Raw genomic sequence first — 21,440 nt, forward strand, 5'->3', positions numbered from 1 at the left:
TATTTATTATATGCCAAGCTCTGCTTTTAGAGATTTTGTCATTTAATCATTCTATGAGGTAGATACTTAACCAGTTACTCCCATGTTACAGGTGAATAAACCAAGACTCAATAGTAATTTTCCCAAGGTCCTTGGCAAGTAAGTGATGGAAGCTAGAGTTGAACCTAGGCTGTGTTCCATTTTCATGCATGTAATCAGTTTATACTAGTTATTAACCTACTGGTTAACAAAGAATTGCAGTAATCAGTTTTTACTGTGTGCAAATGTGTTGTATAAATACATGTATTAAAGCCCTTAAAACCACATAGAATGAAGACTTTAAATCGGGCTTTTTAAAAATAATGTAACTTTTAAATACCCTCATTGAATAGTTAAAATAATACAAGTAAAATTTAAATCTCCATCCTTCAGTTAATAAGGAAGCATTTAACTTAAGTTTGAGTTTTCAGTCACTAATAACATTACAATAGTTGAACGTTTTGCATTAACTTTTCTCAGTCAGTTTTCAGTTTTTATTAGCTTATTCATAACTTTATTTTAATAATTCAGTGACTATGAATATTATTTTAGAAAAATACTTAAACAGGTTGCCCTAATCTGAGCCCTATTTTAAAATATAGTACTCTGAATCCCCCAGGATATCATTCTTGAGATTCTTCTGTCTGTTGTCTGTCCACTCTGATATGTGCCATGCTAATCATAGAAATCCTTGCTAGGAGATTTTTCTTATTCTTTATATATTCCCAAAATAAATCTGCTACGTTCCCATAAAAATGTCGTAAATGATGGCTATGTATCTAAGACAGCCCACCAGAACTCCATTAGCTTCTTTAGCAGATGACCAGGTACAGCCCGATCTTTTTCAAAGGGTGGAAGAGCGAGGCTGGGGAAGGTCTCAGTGGAAGGAGGAGGCGGGTTCCCTGGTATGAGGAAGAGGGGCTCCAATGCCAGTGGACCCTTCGGCTCCTCTGGCTGCAGTAGAAGAAGAACCTAGCCAGTAGGACATGCTTTAGCCCCGAGGAGGTCTGGAGCAGCGAGAGTTCATCAGTGCAAGAGGCTGGGTGACAAGGTGGGTGGTATGTCCCAAAGTTATATCTTACAGTTTAATTTTTTTAATAGCTATAATACCCGCATTATTATGTCTGTATAATGAATGAAGGCCTACCTTTATTTGAAGTTAGTAACCACGTCTGATCTTGGCTTTTACAGTTTCAGTAAGGTGATTTTTAAAAACAGTGTGTGTGTCTTTCTCTGTATGTGACCTGTAATTCCTCTTGAGTTTTATTATTATACCTATCCATTAAGAGAGACCTTGTTAAAACCCTTTTTAACATGAAGGACTCCAGTTTTATGTCTCCCCTGATGCTGGACGTGCCAGTGTTGTTTGTGGGATTTTGTGTGAAAAAATTGACAGTAACTATTATCTGTGCCTCTAAAGTCACATATAAATTAGTACTTTAAAATTGAATGTCAGAAGATGTCACAATGAAAGTCCTTGCTATAAAACATGACACTTTAAGCTATAGCCATCCCAATTTTACTGGCTTGGTAAAAGCCTTTTATGTTTCATTCTTTTTTGAGTTCGTCATCTCAGTACAACCTGGCCTAAAACTCTCAGGATAGTAGAAGCTTTTCCTCAGACTCTTGACAAATGAAACTCCAAATAAAAGGTGAAGTTTATTGCTTTAAAATAATGCCACAAGTCTGAAAACTCATTACAGGTGCCACATTGACCATAGTGAAGACGACAGCTCCTCTCAAACTCCATTCTGCAGGAAAACACTGTGGAGGGGAAAAAATTAAGGGATAGCTGGGCCTTAGTTGAGGTCATTGTTCCCTTTGAATCCTGAATTCATTTGCCTCACAAAGCACTAATTGACATGTGATAAGAGCATCCTAAATAGGCTCTGAAGACACAGGAATAAAAGGGATTGGTACCAGTTGTGATAATAAGGCCAGTGTCCCTCTACTAGTAAGCAAAAATATCACACTGTAAGTGTGCACTTAGAGGATAATTCTGACAACTACAATCACCTTTTAGAAGTTGTTTGATTTCCTTTCTCAAAGAACAGATTTCCTTTTAACACACTTAAAATATTTACCTCCGGCCCTAAAACTCTGCTTACCTGTCTGTATGTCCATCTCTACCTATCTATGTATCTAACTTTAGAGCCCTCTGCTGGAAGCATGGAGCATGTATATTTATTATGCCTCAGATCTTGTGTATTTGGAGAAATGTAATATGATAACGCTGGAATAGATAAATATATATATATATTTTTGCATAACTTTGCATGTTTGCCAGTCTCAGCCGAGCAACAGGCTCCAAATAATTAATTTTTTTTGATTCAGAACTTAAATGGTAACTAACACAACTATATCATTTGGCTAGATAGAACAAAGTACCATAAACAAAAATTGATAATATCTGAAATGAAGAGAAACCTACTAATAGAATGAGCGCATTAGAATGTATGAATAGTCTGAAAATCTATACGTTTGTTTTCCTCTTTATTTACTATTTAGTTCACTTACATATATATTACCTTTTTCCACAAAAGATATTAGACTATGTGAACACAAAATGCTTACTGCTAGTGAATGGCCTTTTTTTCAATGAAATTTTAAATTGAACATGTCCTGCCTGTGTTTTGTAAGAACCTACAATCTGAGAACAAATGGGGTGTTGAAATTGAAGATAGCTCATCTATGAAACTGGTCTCTTACTGTTATATGATTTCAAAATCAATCTTAAGAAAACATAGCCAGTTTGACAGGGTGGCTGTAAAGAATAGCACTTTTGTTTTCAGAAGTGAGACAAGATTAAATAGCAGTGCTACTTGAAAATCTCATGGGTAGAATATTTAATAAATCTTGAAAATTTGTATTCTGTTTCACTGGCGTGAAACAATCCATTCCTTGTTAGAGAGTTTCTACCAGTAAATCATGGCAGTTTGGGATTAATTTGGAGATCTCAAAATTTCTGGTTTAAAATTGCACCAGGCTAGCAGTACCTAACACACAATTTCCCACTGAAGTACTTTTGAAAAGTAAGAAAACTTCACAATAACAGAGAAAAGTAGAACTGACGTGTCCCTTTGGTAAGAATCTAGAAAAAAATTCCACTGCATTTTGGGGCAAGAGAGTCTTAGACCCACTTATTTGAGGCTTGCCAGAAATTAAATAGGAAAATACTTTACTTATCCTTTTTATTATCATCTTACTAATACTCAAAAAAGAAAGATTTACACCAATTAGAAAATTTAGCATATGTTCTTTACTGCGTAGACTCTGCTCTTTGCAGCACCATGATATTCTCCTCCACCCCCTGTTAATACAGGTCCTTCCGCGGCCATTCAGAGATGAAAGCTCCGGAAATACCTGGGCAGGAAGTTGATGGGCTTTGGTGAAGGAGTATGCTTTTTCATAAAATGCCATCTCTTGCTATAAATGTATAAATACTATAAAAAATACTATGTGAAATATAAATGCAACATTTGCCAGTGTTTCACATTAAAATGAAAGACTCAACATGCCCAATGAATAAAGCTAATTCCTAAAATAGTATCTTTAATCTTGTGAAAGGCTGAGGACAATCAGAAAGGGAATGTCACACTTGTGTACCACTTTTTTTTTCCTCTTCTGAACTTGGTATTTTCACCCACGGTCTCTTCTTGGTTTATCAATAGGTGGAGCAATATCATAATGTCATTTTCCACGGCCCAGAAGGAAGCTTGCAAGACTACATAGCACATCAGCTTGCACTCTGCATGAAGGTATTGATCGCTCGCATACCCTCTCCTTTTCTTTAATAACTCGAACGCATATAGAACTAACCAGTCTGTTTCCTGTCATAGCACAGACAAATGGCTGCAGGATTCTCCTGTGAAATAGTAAGAGCCAAAGTAGATGCTGATTTCTCCAAGGAACAGCTGGTAGACCTGTTCATTACTAATGGTAAGACCATTTCAAATGCAGAGTGAATTGTGATAACCAAAAGGCTTGCTCTTCAGTTATGCTATTAAAAGAAAATAAAATTCGTTGCTTAAGGATAAATTTAAGTCATCTTTTCAATTATTCAGCAACTACGGGATGAAAATCGGGAACCCAGATGAACACTTGCAAAAAATTATTTCCATGGCTTCTTGAACTATATACAAGATTTCAAATGTGTGTTTGGTTATGGCAGTATTCTGTGGTTGCTTTCTCTAATATTCCAAATCTCAAAAACTCTCTCAAGATTTTAATTGACTTTTATCACCCCCATCTCATTCACATACTGTGCAGGATGTACAGTTTAAGTACAATGCATTTTCTTCTTTTTCCATCTTTTGTTTATAACTCATTATCCATTGTGAGCACACTGTAACCGGCAGCAGAGGTAGGTATGCCACAGGAGAAGATGGTGGGAGCAGTCTGCCCTAGATGGGCTCAGTGCCACTTCACTGATGCTGTTTAGAATTGCATGGTGATAATAAAAAGCAGATCGGTTATAGTAAATTTTAATATTATTCATAAATTCTCTACAACCAAAGTACCCCTTATTGCTGAACCTGGGGTAACTATGTTCTTCACCTCACCCTTAGTATGCCATTGACTGGCACTTCACTAAACACGTTATATGCATTAACTCATTTAATCTCCATGACAGCACTATGCAAGTAGGTATCATTGTATGAAAGGCGAGGAAACAGGCACAGAGATATTTAATAACTTGTCACAACTACATAGCGGCAGAACCAGGATTAAATATGTTTGTTAATATAATATTTTCATGACTTTTCTATCTTAAGCTTTAGAGCTTAAGACCTCAAGCTTCCCCACAAGTAGAATTAGCGTGACTCTGCACAGCATAGCATGACTAGTGACTGTGACACCGAACTGAAATGGACCAGACTCTAGTCTCCAAGGACTTGGAGCCAGCGAGCCCCAGACAGCATGTGAAGGAGGCAGGTGATTGCAAGATCCATGGAGGATGATTTGAAAAGCAAATTCAAGTCTCCCTTTTAGCGGGAGGGGTACCTCTCATCTTTGGAGCCATGATGAAACATGACATCTAGTGATTAAAGCAACTGTTGACCAGGCTGAGGAAGAAGGAAATGACCAGCAGTTCCTAGGTCAAGAAATAAAATTAAGAGGCAGGTTTGGGGAGAAACTGAGAAGCATATTTTGGGTATAGAACAGTCCCACTGGAATCAATGTTGCTGTAGTACCCAGGCCAGCTTTTGGCTCAAAACTAGTGAAAGTTAGCTACAGAAAGTTGTTTTCTCTGAAGATGTTAGTGATAATAGCTAATGTTTATTAAGCTCCTACTCCGGTAGGCCCTGTTCTACACACCCTGCTGTACAAACATAAAACACTTGAGACAAGAGGTGAAGTACTTTGCCCAAAGATCCCACAGCTAGGACACAGTAGGAGTGGGTCTCAAACCCCAGCTCCTGACCCTGACCTTCATCACTGCCAGCCACTGCTTAAAACCTCACCTGTGCCAAAATTCCTGTTTCCCCCTTAGTTATATAACAAAAGCCCCGGCATTCTTTTCAACTTGGTCTTTTTTTTTTTATCTCAAAGCGAGAAGCTAAAATATTTTATTTTCTCCCTATCAGGTGAGTAGCACCTACAGACTGAATTCCATCCTCTGAAGCTTAGAGAGCTAAGATCGGAGAGCTGTGAATTAGATCATGAGGGATGCAAGGTGGATGACTCAGCACTTCTGAATCTATGGGGAGAGTTTTCTTAAAAAGAGCTCCTCTTCTGGTTTCCAGATTCAGTGAGCGGCACAAGCCTTTTGGTCCCTCACACTTGAAACTCAGGTCTTGTTGACAAGCTTGAAAACCTAAATGGCCGCAAGTGCCAACAAGTCACATTAAGTGGTAGTCCGGGCTGGACAGGGTTAGAGGGGCGGGGAGAGGAGGCACATCTCCGTCTACCTGAGGGCAGCTCTCAGCTCCAGCACTTCGTTGCTGGCAGAAGTGAAGATTCAGTGTCATAAGGTCTTGTGACTATTAGGAAGAAGCCAGAAATTCAGGTTTTATGTGAAAAATTAGGGTTTTGTTTTCTCAGTATTAGCTTTCAATTTTTAAAGCAATATGAAGACCACACAGAACCCTGCGGCCCTCTTATTCATGGACCCCTCACTGCTGTTGCTTAGCCGGTCCATGGTCATGTCCTGCCAGGTTGGTCTCCGTGTGCCTTTTTCATCCATCCGCATCGGCACCATGTTACTTTATGCCCCCTTTTCCTGTATCTCTCTCCTTTCCTGTAAATGGCTGTTTTGCCTGCTGCTTCTCCCTGGCCACCAGACTCTTAATAAAAGCTCTCAGTGATTCCTGCCCCCACATCCCTTTATTGCCCACTGAACTAAGTTGGTGTCATTCAAGGCCTTTTATTCTAGGACACTGATCACCTGATTTGTTTATCTGACCCCTTCTTATTTTTTTTTAATTGAAATATAACATTGTGTATGGTTGTAGTGTGTAACGTATTGATTTGATACACTTAAACATTGCAAAATGACTACTGCCATAGCAGTAACTACTACTGCCATCACCTCTTGTAATTACTGTTTCTTTTTTGTGGTGAGAATATTTAAGTTCTACTCTCTTTCAAATGTATGTTAATGTATTGTTAACTATACTCACCATGCTTTACATTAGATCCCTAAAACATATTCACTTTACAATTGAAAGTTTGTACCCTTTGACCAGCATCTCATTCCCCCCTCCCCTACTAACCACCATTCCACTTTCTGTTTCTATGAGTTCAGCTTTTTTTAGATTTCACATATAAGCGCAATTTTACAGTATTTGTCTTTCTTCATCTGACTTATCTTACTTAGCATAATTCCCTCAAGGTCCATCATGTTGCTGCAAATAGCAAGAGTTTCTTCTTTCTTATGGCTAAATAATAATTTGTTGTATATGTGTACCACATTTTCTTTATTCATTTATCTGATGATGGACACTTAGGTTGCTACCATGTCTTGGCTATTGTAAATAATGCTGAAATGATCAGGGGGGTGCTTATGGCTTTTAGAGACAGTGATTTCCTTTCCTTTGGATATATATTCAGAAGCAGAATTTCTGGGTCGTATGGTAGTTCCATTTTGAACTTTTTAAGGACCTGCCACACTGTTTTCCTTAGTAGCTGCACCAGTTCCAGCCACCAGTGCACATGGGTTCCCTTTTGTCCACATCCTTGCCTACACTTATCTCTTGTCTTTTTGATGATAGCCATTCTAACAGGCACGAGCCGATGCCTCATTTGGATTTCGACTTGCATTTCCTTAAAGATTAATGATATCAAGCATCTTTCTCATGTACCTGTTAGCCATTTCTAAGTCTCCTTTGAAATATCTGCTTCTTTGTTTAATAGATGTCTGTGCTCCAGCAAGATTTGGTATTTCTTCCTTACGTGTCCTTTGTTTTTCTGCTCTCCATGTTTTTGTTCGTGCCGTAGCTTTCTTCTGTGATTACAGAATAAATACACAGACTCTTAGTACACACACTACCACGACCACATGGCAGGTATTGTGCAAAGTACTACATTATACAGTACTGATTAAAATAGAGATGGTCTCTGCCCTTCTGGAAATGACAGGAAAAGTCCCTGTTAAGATGCTCTAAAGACTCCTCAAATGAAAGCTTCTCTGATCTCTCTGGATACAACTCCCTTTAATGAATAGCAGTAGACCGTTCAAGCTAGTGAGGGTATTATTTGAGCGTGGTATTATAGGTCAAGCCAGTGAGGGTATTATTTGAGCTTTGCCTTGGCCCACACACGTGTTGTATTGTGACCTCCCTGGAGGCTAGTAGTATATAGCTTATTTTTTTACTTCATGTGCACACTGATTGCCAGTGATTATTTGTTGAATAAATTGGTGAATTTCCGGATACAGGAAATAGCATGAGCAAAAAAAAAAAAGGAGATGCTTGTCATATTTAAGTGTCAGCAAGTAGAAGAACTTGTTTGGAGTGGAAGCAGAAAGAAGTAAGATTAGAAAGGGTAGTCGTCAATAAGGGAGTAGTTGATGATAGAAGATAAAGACAATTTTTTCAATGAACTATTTTTTAAATTTTTAATATATAACATATTTCAGGTATACAACATGATTCAATATTTGTATATATTGCAAAATGATAGCCACAGTAAGTCTAGTTAATATCCATCACCATACATTTAAAAAAAAATTCCACTGATGCGGCTCCACCCAAGCCCCAGCCAGTCCGGACTGGAGGGAGGTACGAGCTTTAAGGTCACCGTTGTGCGTACCACTCTTGCAGCTATTCTGACTTTTCTAGGACTAATTCCTTCCCAGCCTCCATTCTCTGCCTGGCCATTTGTTACCCATAGAAAGCCTTCTGCTAACCTGTCGACCTATTAAGATGCCACTTCTCGTAATAGGTCCAGTGTAAAAAGCCACATCCCCCCAAATAGAATCGGTCACCTCCAGTATGCCGTAGCACTGAGCACAGGACATCCAGCAAAGGGGCACTGGAGAAGCACATACCTACAGACAGATGCTGGCTGGACACAGGAGCTTCACAACCACTGGAGTAGCCAGACAGTTAACACAACTCAAGGAAAAACTGTAGATTTTAAGTCCTTAGTTTCAGGAAAGCAGATACATAAACTGTTCAACCTGGTCTATTTTTTATTACTGGTTTGTTTATCATCATTTTAACAAACTATAGATTTATCATACTTCTGTAATAAACATTTCTGAAAGAATATTTGAACCCTGAGAAACATAGTATTTTAGCACTTTTTACTGGAAACTGTGTTAAAGTGGATTCAGTACACACCAGACACTAGTGTAACTGCCCATACAGATGCATCCAAGTTGAGAGATGGATGTTATTGTTTCTAGTCTTCTGAATTTTAAAGCTTCATAACATCTAGAAGAGCTACTTTAGTCCCAGAAGAGATTCATTTACATTGTTCAAGGCATTCTTTTGAAAGTGAAAATGCATTGTGCATGTAGTAACAAGGAGGAATGGAGTATAGTATACTATCATGAGTATTTATGAAAAGTGGAATGCTTGACAAAATTACCCAACTATTTTAAATTGATCGTTTTCTTAAGGTTAAATTGTCTACGACTGGGGCCCTTAGAATCTTCTAAAAATTAAAAAGAATTTTTAAGTTTTTATTAATTTATTGAGAATATAATAAGTAAAATACTATGTACATTTTAACTGCAACATTAAAACATTTGAGTACTTACTAAATGTGAGGAGGCACTGTTGCAGGTACACTTACTTCCCATCTTTCATTTGGGGTTGGTATGCCATTCAGTCTGGCCATCTTTAGTGAAGATCACTAAAATAAGACTCAGAAGTCTAGATTTTAATCCTTTGTTACCACTGTCCTGAAACCTTAGTCATATCACTGTAACCTCTCTGAAATCTGTAAAAGGAAAGGAGGGGTCTGCTTATCTCTCTGAGGTACTGTCTCCATAATTATATGAATGTTTTATCATTTATGTGTAATTTAAAGTTCACTTCAGGGGTTTTGACTTTTTGTATTTGAAATATACATCTATAAAATACTACGTACATATTTACAGATCAATGAATACGTTTAAAATACAACAATCATTTAACCACTGAAGAGGCAGAGAACTAGAATGTTCACAGCTTCCAAATGTGCCCACGTGCCCTTGTCCCTGTCCACAAACCCTTCCTGACACAGTTAACCGATAGACTGTCTTTTGTGATAATCATTCCTTTGCTTTTCTTTGTAGCTTTACTACCAGTGTATTAATCCTTAAAATTATACTTGCCTGAGTACAATTTATGTATAAATGATATACATAATGTTATACATGTTTGAACCTTACATGATTAAATCATTGTATGCATCCTTTTGTAATTTGCTTCTTTATTTATTGTCATGAAAGTCCTTCATGTTGTTGCTTATGGTTGTCATTTGTTCACTTTCATATCCATTACATGAAAATACTATTTATTCTATCGTTGGTAGATAGTTGGGTCAATTCTGTTTTAGATCTTTTGTGGAACTACTACTAGTGGATGGTGTGTGTGTGTGTGTGTGTGTGTGTGTGTGTGTGTGTGTGTCTTCAACTGTATTAAATAGTGCCAAACTGTTTGCCAGAGTGCTTATATTCCCCCCAGCAATTTAAGAGCATCTTCATTGTATCACACATTTGCTAATACTTTGTATCTTCAGACTTTGTAATTTTTTGCCAATTCATATAAGTTTTTATAACTGCTTTAATCATGGAATTTCCTTTCTGACCACAGCTTGTCTGATCCCAGTGAAACAATCTCCTGTTAACAAGAAAATCATCATCATCTTAGAGAATTTGGAAAAATCTTCATTGTCTGAGTTGTTGGGGGACTTTTTGGCACCTCTGGAAAATCGCAGCACTGAAAGCCCCTGTACTTTTCAAAAAGGTAAGGACAGGGGCAAGACCAGACCGTGCTGACAAGCAGGGGGTCCTGTGAGGTCATTCTGTTCTTGCTCTTCCCCAGAGTACACGTTGTACTTCATATTCTTTCTTCGACTTATTTTAATTCTCATTTGTCTCATAATATGGCTCGCTGAGGTCAAACTTTTGCTTATGGTTTGTTTTAGGAAATGGAACATCGGAATATTACTACTTTCATGAAAACTGCTTTCTGATGGGCACCATAGCCAAGGCCTGCCTCCAGGGCTCCGACCTGCTGGTGCAGCAGCATTTTCGCTGGGTGCAGCTGCGGTGGGACGGCGAGCCCATGCAGGGCCTGCTGCAAAGGTCGTTAAGACGGAAGGTTGTAAATAAGGTAGCTGCCTGCAGCTGCAGCCTGCTGTTGGGAGAGGGGCTTTGGTGTCAGGAGACCTGACTGACTTTTACTGTTTACTGTGTGGCCTCGTACAAGTGCGATGTTTGGATATTCAAGGGTTAAATAAGATAATGCATGTAAAACCCGTGACAGTTTCTGGACTATATCGATAATGTAAAACCCTTAGCAGATTCTGGATTATACTAAGTTTTTTTTAAAAAAGCAAACAGGTTTTATCATTATAAACTGTTCTCAAGGAGTCTCACCAAGTCCTAAATACTATAGAAAGCTGGATTAGGAAATTAATCACTCTTCTTAAGGATGAGCCACTGCTGCGGGAGGCTTTCCGGACACTGTCCAACCCATCCACTCGAGCTGGTTTTACTATATGACTGCTACACTGGCTATAGTAAATATTAAAAAGTCACATGAAAAATTAGAATTCTCTATCTTTTGACACATTTTTAAGAGAAGTAATATAACTCAGTGATTTTTTTCAGAATAGTAAATACTCTATATTCTCACAAATAACAACAATTAACTTAAGGCTGACCAAATCTACTACATTACTATTTAAATATTCTTAAGTTGGAACAGCAGCAGAGTGTCAGGGTGGATTTGAAGTAAGAGTGTGATTTAGCACGAGTTTTTTCATTTAATCCTGCACAATCAGCTCACTTGTAGGGCAGTACCTTCATTGCTTCACGCAGTATTTTAAGCTGTAAATAACAGTACTCCACTGCTAGCTGCTTCACTAAAAGAGGCTTTTTTCCCATCCCATAACCAAGTGGCATGAGGTAGGTGCTGGTAGGGACCAGTGGCGTCCGTTTAGCGCCTCTTCAATGTCAGGTCCTGGGTTTAGGGGCGTCTCCTGACCTCTCTTCAGGTATGCAGGATCTGTCTGTAAGTGTGTCAGGCACTACTCCCTCACACAAACCTGTTCAGAGGCGGGAAGGAAGCAGGGTACTTTGGGGGGCTAAAGAGCTTTGGCAGTCTCTTGCTCAGAGGAAAGAATCTTTTTCTGAAATTCACAGAAACATACGCCTTCCTCTTAACGTTTCATTCACCAGAATTGGTTTCATACCCACCCCTTCACCGCAGTCTGTGGCCAGCCCTACCTTTCCAAGGTCAAAGCTCTCCCCCAAGTACCTGAACCGAATTCTGTGTCTGTTGTGTTATATTGAGCTCGTGCATATGCATGCATTTGCAGGCGGGGATCACAGGAGGTGTGAGGAGGAAGAAGTGTGGTGTGGGAATGTCTCTGGTAATTTTGTGAACAGTGCCTGTCACTCATGATTTGAATTAGTATCTGAAATTCCTAATTTATGCAGAGAAATCTTCTACCCCAAGTGACATTACAGTCAGTTGGCTGGTCATAAATATATGCTTTTGACCAAACCACAGCCCTCATGTGATCTTAAGCAGTAAGAGAAAAGGTGAGGTAAAGACAATTATAGGTCTGTAGCTTTTCAAATTCTATTAACTTAATCATTATTAATACTTAAATTTCTTTGCCAAGAAAACACATAAATAATCGTAAGATATCAGTTTTTTTCTTAAAGTTTATTTTAGAGCAGTTTTAGGTTTGCAGTAAAATAGAGAGGAATGTACAGAGATTTCTCATATACCCTCTGCCCCATGCTTGAATGGCCTTTCTCATTATCAACACCGCTCACAGTTTTTAATAGGGATGAACCTACCTTGACACATCACAATCCTAAAGTCCATAGTTTACCTAAGAAAAAATAAGAAACGCTTCACGAATTTGTGTGTCATCATTGTTCAGGAGACATGCTAACCTTTGGAAGGTACCAGCCTCCATAGGCATGGCACTATTTCAGGTAAAAGATATTTCCCCTCTTCCCACTCCAGCTCTCTGGTAATCATAGTTTGAAAAAGATCGATTTTACTTATTTTCAAAGGAAAGTTCCAAGCTTGAGGCTCACCTCTCTTCTCTATTGTGTTTGAGAATGGGAATGTAGGGTGTGCTGTGAAGAACAGAAAGGGCAGAAAAGGGTAATGTATTTATTTCATTTACCAAGAATCACTTCAAGTGGGCTAGCAAAAGGGATCCCTGGGGTAAGTGTACAATGAGAATGAATGACTTATGCAAACATCAGAAATTGTGTGAATGCAGAACAGAACCAAATCTGTGGGGACGTTTAGCAGCACCCTGGCACTCGATCACAGTTTCTTCTTCCAATTATTAAAGGGTTGTAAGTAAACAGACGTTTAAGGACAATTCCAGGCTTCCTATTAATATTTTTAATATATTTTTATTAGTAGAAAATAAATATTCAACCATCATGAATTGTAATACATGATCTCATTCTTGCTGGACAAATATCAGGAAAAAAAAGAGAAATACGATTGTTCTCGTTTTTAGAAGGGAGATGTAATGACAGATCCCAAAGCCTCATGGAACACTGATACTTTAACAGCGCTGCTAGTGTTACTGAGCCACTCTTTCTTTTTTTACTTGACCAAATTATATCCATTCATGTAGGACATACCAACATTCATAGATTGTCTCCAGTTTTAATATCATAAAGCAAAGATTGACGTGACTTTCTTATAGATACAGAGTTCATTGCTATATCTAACTTCTAAAGAATTGAGGGACATTTGTCCTCATAGTAAATATATCTTTATCCTTGCCTGAACCCTCTGTACTACCAAAAAGGACTTGATTTTATAAAATAAAATTATAAAAATAATTGCTCTAATCAAACCATGTGTTACACAGTATTGAAAACTTGCACATCTTAAAATTTGAAAACAAATTTCTTTATGCCAGCAAAGCTCTGTACATTTTGATGAAAATAGCATTTTAGCTTGGACCTTTCTTCTAGGAAAATTAAAATTAATAGAAGGTGAACTTTCCACAGATCAAGATGTACCATGTGCCATCTTATCACCCAAAATATTCAAATATTTAATGTTTTTTATTTCATTAATTCAAAATCCTTAAACACCTACGAAGGCCCTGTGAGGTCTTCTATATACATGTAAATGACTTCTCCCAGAATTGATGTTTAAGAATTCATCTAAAGTTTCTCCTTAGTCTACTTATTGATCCGTTGTGTCCCAACTCTTTGGTTTCATGTAGCAAGCTACAGACTATGCTAACACATGAAATAGTGTGTGTTATTAGCTATCCCACCTTCAGCCACCCCAAGTGAAGATAAAATCAGATTTAGCTACATTTTTGTTTATAGTTTTAAATGTATATATTTTTAATTTCGGACTATTAAAAACAAAAGGAAAAGAAGCACTGTTCTAAGTCAAGCCCCTGTGTTTCGCCTCCCTGTTTCTCTAGTTGAAAGGTCAGGTGCCATCCCCCTGTGATCCTGTGTGCAGGACAGTCGACTGGGCTCTGGCCGTCTGGCGCCAGCTCAACACCTGCCTGGCCCGCTTGGGCACACCTGAAGCACTTCTTGGGCCTAAATACTTCCTGTCTTGCCCTGTAGTCCCAGGGCATGCCCAAGCAACAGTGAAGTAAGTGTTATTTCTTCTGATTTGCCTGTTTAAAGCAGCCATGGCTAGTTTGGGATGCTTGCAAGTAAGAATGCTGAAGGGGCTACCTGGCGCCACCTTCTGTCATCAACGTGGAGTGTCAAACGTCTGTGCTTCTATCAGAAGATGACTGACTTGTCTGATGGGTAGCTTTAAAGGAATCTCTTTTTACTAAGAACTAGAGAGCGGTTTCTCTATTGTAAAACTCTCATCAAAGTCATGTGTGACCTACTGTGCTCTGTCTCCTGGGGAAGGCTCCTTTGAGAAATTCAGTCAACCTGTAACCAAACGAAGCCAAGGTCTTACATTTTATTGATGAATTAAAAGCTTCCTCTTTTATTAATGAGACTTACATACTTACTATGTTTTCCTGTGGAGCAGCTTATACGAACAGACCCATATAAACAATAAGGTTAATGAAATAGAAAATCAGGAGGAAATTGAAAGGAGGAAATATTTGTCACAGTCCAGGTTAGTAAGGGCTCTGCCATTAGCTGTTAGCTCTGATTCTGCGATTTCTTGGCATCCTGATACTTGGGTAAACATTTTAACAGTCTTAAAAGTCTTATGCCATTATCTGATAGCTTTGAAAACTTTCCTATTCTAGGAGATAGTCTTTTTTAATATTTTTTTATTTTTTAATTACAGTTGGCATACAATATTATATTAGTTTCAAGTGTACAGAAATCCATTTTGGTAAGCCGGGGATGCACGCTATATATCTTCTCTATTGTAAGACAGACTGTTAATAACAGCTGATCTAGGGAAAGGAACTGTGTTAAAATAGACACAGGATTCTCTTACTAAAGAGCAGAAACACATTTATTCATATAATTATCCCCTTTTTCATTAGTATCACAAGTAAGTTTACCTTTCATATCCAGAGTCTCAATATCCTTAGGAGCCGGTTTTGGCCTTGCCTGTCTGGAGCACATTCACTGTCGAGAACTGTAGAGGCTCTGATATTTTTACTCCATTTGCAAGCTAACAAGTTAGTCTGCCACAGGTTCAGGATGATGGGTCAGTGGCCAAGGACTTCATCACTGACAGCACAGTCTCAGCCCGTGCTTCCCATCTGCACTGGTTTCCACGTGATAGACAGCGGCCCAGGTGGATGCCATCTTTACATCACAGCTTGGAACTCCAAGTTGGGAATCTCCTAGTCTTCTAAAGTGGCTGCGGTCAGATCTGCCTGCCTTTTGTTCTGGAAGGAGACATTACTTTCTTTATCCTGGTCAGAAAACAAATCAGCCCTCTACTCCAGACGGAGTCACTGTCTCTGTCTTCCAAGGCTATTCGCTCTACGAATATCCTTGAAAAGTTAGTCCAGAACAAAAGCTGATACAGAACATGCAGAAATGTCATGGAGAATAGTCTTCTAACAGCCATATTAAGGAACTGCTATTTTTTTTTTTTAAACAAAGCTCATCACCTCTACTCATTTAGCACTTTTAGCATAGAAGTAACTATGCAAGTCTGACTCCTACTGTAGCATACCAGATATTTTTCTGTATTCTCTATTGTTGTTGTTTTTTTTTCTTGAATTATGTATCACTGGACAGTAATAGAGAAACTTAAAATAAATAGATGTTTGATACTTGGGTTAATGTGTTAACAGTCTTAAAAGTCTTATGCCATTATCTGATAGCTTTGAAAACTTTCCTATTCTAGGAGATAGTCTTTTTAAATAATTTTTTATTTTTTAATTACAGTTGGCATACAATATTTTATTAGTTTCAAGTGTACAACATAATAATTAGACATTTATATAACTTACAAAGTGATCACCTTGATAAATCTAGTACTCATCTGACACTATACATAGTTATTGCAATATTATTGACTATATTCTTTATGCTATACTTTATATCCCCATGACTATTTTGTAACTACCAATCTGTACTTCTTAATCTGTTCCCTTTTTTCACCCACTCCCTCAACTCACCTCCCTTTTGGCAACCATCAAAATGTTCTCTGTATCTATGACTTTGTTTCTGTTTTGTTCCTTTGTTTTGTTCTCTGGATTCCACATGTAAATGGAATCATGTGGCATTTGACTTTGTCTGACTCCACTTAGCACAATACCCATATAGTTGCAGATGGCAAAATTTCATTCTTTTTTATGGCTGAGTAATATTGCATTGTAAATATGTACCACCTCTTCTTTATCCATTCATCCATTGATGGACACCCAGGTGGCTTCCATATCTTGACTATTGTAATAATGCTGCAATGAACATATGGATTCACATATTTTCTTTCAAAGTAGTGTTTTGGGTTTCTTCGGATACTCAGAAGTAAAATTACTGAGTCCTTCTTTGTCTCTTGTTATAGCCTTTGTTTTAAAGTCTATTTTGTTGGGTATAAATATTGCTACCCCAGCTTTTTTTTAATTTCCATTTTCATGAAATACCTTATTATACCCTTTTACTTTGAGTCTCTATGTCTTTTGATCTGAAGTGAGTCTCCTGTAGGCAGCATATCTGAGGATATTGCTTTCTTACCAATGTTCTGATTGGAACATTTACTCCTTTTATATTTAAAGTAATTGTTGATAGATATGTAGTTATTGCCATTTTCTTATTCTTATTTTTGATCTTTTTTTTTCTTTTTTTCTTTTTCTTAAAGAAGTTCTTTCAGCATTTCCTATAATACTGGCTTGGTTCTATAGAGGCTATCTTTATAGCTTTAATTCTACAACAAAATGTAATCTTTTTGAAAGAATTTTAATGGGTATTAGTTACTCCAAAGTTGAGCTGAATTCTCGCTGCTACAGCTATTAATGCAGGGTCCATCAGAGGTGACAGCTGGTTGACGCAGTCCCCTCTCTACAAGTCTAAGCCCTCCTACGTGCAGACACTGAGCCCTTGCCTTGGGGCGGGCAGATTTAATTTGCCAAAGATTATTAGATACATCCCATTTTCAGAAATATTAACATATATGGGAAATATGGCAAATAAGTTTAAGCTATTTAAACATAGACTCATAGGAAATCTGTTTTCCAGACTTCTGTCTGTAAATTTTCCTTCCTTTCCATGTATTTTATCATACATTCATCCAACACACGCTCTGCTCTTAAGGAGCTTACAAAGTAAAAGGAGAGGGACATGTAAATAGTTTCATTTGAAACCCCCTGCATTTTCAGGGAATGTCAAAGAATTTTAGGGTTGGATAATTTCACTTGTTGCAAAACTACCTGGGAAAGGTAGCATATCTATAAGAACACTTGTGCTTTTTCCATGGTCTTCAGACTATCTGTTGTAGAGTGGTGTGTAATTCGTGAGAGGCCTGGTGCTAACTGTGAGTCCGCCCCTCTCTTGTAAGGTGGATGTCTAAGCTGTGGAATGCTGTCATTGCACCCAGAGTTCAAGAAGCAATACTGTTAAGGGCCTCTGTGAAAAGACAACCTAGCCTTGCGCAAACAACTGCTAAGAAGCACCCTAGCCAAGGACAGCAAGCTGTGGTTAAAGCCGCTCTCAGCATCTTGCTCAATAAAGCTGTTCTGCATGGCTGTCCCCTCCAGAGAGCAGGTATGTGGGTTTGTGCTGGGAGAAGAAGAAATTCATGCTCTTATGTAATATTTGTTTGAATTTGTTATTAGGGAGCTCTCTTTTCTCTGTTTGTAACTAGAGCAGTTAGCTTGACTCAGTGCACATTTCACACCGTTGCTGTAAAACTGTCTCTTGTTGAAATTTTAGACCTCCAAGTATTAAGCATTAAGTATTAAGTATTAAGCATGCCTGTCATTTTGAATTGAAGAGTCTTATTTCTTTTGAGAGTGCCAGATATATTTTGCTTGGTTCTGTGAAACTATTATCACTGCCTTCCTTTTTGGCAAAACCTGATTTGTGTTGTTTCAGAGCTAGACCAGCATTCAACTGATTTCAAAGGAGGAGATTTCCCTTTGTCTATAGTTTCAAGTTATAACAGTTGTAGCAAGAAGAAAGGAGAGAGTGGTGCCTGGAGAAAGGCAAGCACCAGTCCTCGCAAGAAGTCTGGCCGTTTCTCTTCACCCACCTGGAATAAGCTGGACCTGAATGAGGAAGGTAAGAGGGGCAGGCATGCCACCTAGAGGTATGTGGACACTCAGGGTCTAGTTTCTGAATGCCCGTGTGCTTTTATTTTTATCACTGTGCATTCAACAAAATTCTGAGGTTTTCAGAGCACATTTTCATGAAATAAAAGTATATAGTAGATATACTTCCAAAAAATATTCTGAAGCCCCCTATCTAAAAATAATTTTTTATACTAGAATTTTGAAATTAAATAGATCTTTACCATGTTAATAATGACCTTTTTATTAGATTTTGTGGTGTTTACAGTTAAATTTACATAATACAGTAATTGAACTTTGGCATATTTCTCCCTTTTAATGTGTCATCCCTAAGCCAACCTTAATGTTTTTAAGTATGTGTACAGATATATTCCATACCAGTTAAGGCCTTTAGGGGTGAATCAGTTTTACATATTTCTTTTTCATGTATGGTATGTAACATGTACCAGGTTCTATTCTAGGCAGTGGAAATAGAGCAGTGAAAACAGTAAAAATTCCTGCTCTTACAGAGTTTACATTCTAATAAAGCATTAAACAGATTCTATATAATGGAACATCATTTCTAAAAAAGGAACATGCAAGTTTTCATTCTAACAAAGAAGACATACTACATCTATGTCTGGTGTTAGATCTATTCCTTTAGGTTTTAATAATAGGATATCAAAAATTAAATTATAAATGTCCTCCCTAAGGGAAATCTATGTTTGAACAAGAATAAATAGATGTTCCAACCTCATATTCATTGTGGATTTCTGATATATGTAATCAATTTTAGGTTTTCAGGAGCCCCTCCAACCCCCAGTTTATTGTTTTATGTAATTTTATGCCAACTCTATAGCTGTGGGGTTGCTAAATAAGAAAGTATGATGCCTAAAATCTTAAAACATAAAAAATTGATTTTTTAAGGTAAGTGTTATTTATTTTTAATGGGATATATTCTGACCCCAAGAGCTTGCCATTATTTCCCAAGGTTAGATTCAGAGAATATCATTAGATTTCAGCCCCCAGTATAGCATAGAGTCTCCCCAGGTGACTTTCTGTAGCAAGGATTATACCTCTCACTTGTTAATCTCATTAGAGTATGCAGAAGAGATCTAAGATGAGGATTATCATCTCCATTTACAGACAACAACACTGAGGTTCAGGAACCCTGGGCTACCTGCAATCCATGTTTTTGTTTCTTGGAAGTCCAATGCTGCTTTCTTCGGTCCATGCTACTCTAATCCTGTAGCCCATGTAATAATGCACAAGCACCCCTATAAATGGACACTATCAAATCCAAGTTTATTACAATTTCTATAGGGTTTAGGACCAACTTCTTCCTTGAGCCAAATAATTACCTAAACAATAAGCATTGTCAATATATACTTCAGAATTGACAAAATCAGTAAATCTCAGAAAACTGTATTAGTTAAAATATCAAAAAATAAAAGAAAAATTGAATTATAAATGACTTTAAATGTACTTATATTTTCAGTAATTCAGTTTTAGAGCTATTTGATATAATATCAAATATGACATTCTTTGAAACATGAAACCTTATTCAAAAGATTAATAAAATTGTGTGCAGACATAGATTACACTGACTAAAACATTAAGATTTAAAAAATCTAAAAACTAGTTTTACAAAATAAAATTCATAGGCCATGAATTTTAACCACACATCACGGTTAGGTGAATGAACCCCTGATCGGTCAAGAACCAAAGATTTACATACCTCTCTGAGTGTTATATTTTTATAATATTAAAATTTTTTCATTAATTGCAATTAATATCAGATTATTACAATGTTTGGGTTGATTTGGTTTTTTTTTTTTTTTTGAAACCTTTGTTTAAAAATATATCAAAATAGGAGCCCCTTTGCATTCCATGTAGGTCACTGTGGCAGGTCATGAAGTTTGGTGAAGACATAGCCTCTTCCTTTCCTGATCTCAAACACGAAAGTGTAATATCAGGTTACAGGCCTGGGCACTTCTGGTAAATTGGAAAAGCCACTAGTCAATACTTTCTGACAATAATGAGAAAAGTATGGGTAAAGAAACTAATACAGAGATTGTCTCTGATGATCTGCTTTTAGCGAGAAGATCTTAAAGTCAATTTACTTTTCAAAATCATTCTCTAGAGAGAATTTGTATTAGCAGTATGCATACAATTTTAGAATTCACTCAGAAGCAACTAAATATTTTAATGAGCTTATAAAATTTAGTTTTTATTATAAAGACATTTTTGAGAGTCTGAAATGGTTTATTAGCAGTGTTCTCTTAAACATTTTTGACTATACCCTGTAACGAGAAATATACTTTGCATTGTGACCGGTACACACAAACCTGTGCATTTGTGTGTATATATTACTGATACAAATTAAAATATTTACTGCAAGCGGTGTAATTTGACATTTTTTGTTCTCTATCATTTTGTTTTTTGTTCACATTTTCTATTCGGTATGGTGCGAAGCAATTAAAAGTTAAATTTCTACAGGTACACTACTAATGCCACACACACTGTGATTCCTTATGGGGCCACACATCAAAAACGACACCTGATCTACACAGTCAGTGCTGGATGGAAAAGGTAGAAAAAGGCAGGTATTAAACTCCTCTTAAGGTGCTTTGAGAGCAAAAGCTTTGGACGTAGGGACTTGATTGACTGACTACTGAGAAGAGGGGCCATTGCTAGAAGCAAAATTCAGGATTCTGAATTAAGCCTTGGGTGGTGTCCGTCGTAAATACATGAGAGACCTTCTCACAATGGCTGTGCAGGGAATTACATCCACATCCACTGCCCTGAAGAGAAATCCCTCGAGATGGATTCAGTCTAAAAGTAATATGAAACTACAGCAGAGCCCATGGTCTGTTTCTTTTACAGAGTTCAAGTTCAAGATGCATAGGCTCAGTGATTCATTCTATTTAAATGATTGCATTTTTCCTTAAACAGGTATCAATAATATGACTACATCACAGCTGAATTTTAACAGGAATTCTTTGTCAAAACAAAAGTAAGTTCTTCTTTCAGATTAACTGTGAGCAAACAATACATGTTCTGATTATTAGTTTGTGCAACTATTATGCTGGGTTTTTTTTCAA

General features: G+C 37.4%; 1 protein-coding gene across 10 annotated transcripts in view; it reads left to right on the top strand.

The window, feature by feature from the left end:
• Positions 1-21,440, top strand: part of CTTNBP2 (cortactin binding protein 2) — a 125,516-nt gene that overhangs the window by 93,084 nt on the left and 10,992 nt on the right. For all 10 annotated transcript variants that reach the window (XR_004954068.1, XM_036230993.1, XM_036230994.1 and 7 more), the window contains exons 13-20: positions 3,690-3,776; positions 3,858-3,957; positions 10,266-10,418; positions 10,600-10,787; positions 14,107-14,285; positions 17,628-17,833; positions 18,164-18,349; positions 21,292-21,352. Coding sequence is in view for 9 of the 10 variants with exons in the window: in XM_036230993.1 (XP_036086886.1) it covers positions 3,690-3,776; positions 3,858-3,957; positions 10,266-10,418; positions 10,600-10,787; positions 14,107-14,285; positions 17,628-17,833; positions 18,164-18,349; positions 21,292-21,352 (1,160 nt within the window). In the remaining variant the exon portion in view is untranslated. The remainder of the gene's footprint in view (positions 1-3,689; positions 3,777-3,857; positions 3,958-10,265; positions 10,419-10,599; positions 10,788-14,106; positions 14,286-17,627; positions 17,834-18,163; positions 18,350-21,291; positions 21,353-21,440) is intronic.

The sequence above is a fragment of the Rousettus aegyptiacus genome, unplaced genomic scaffold (genome assembly GCF_014176215.1).
Source record: "Rousettus aegyptiacus isolate mRouAeg1 unplaced genomic scaffold, mRouAeg1.p scaffold_m13_p_13, whole genome shotgun sequence".
Classification (NCBI taxonomy): domain Eukaryota; kingdom Metazoa; phylum Chordata; class Mammalia; order Chiroptera; family Pteropodidae; genus Rousettus; species Rousettus aegyptiacus.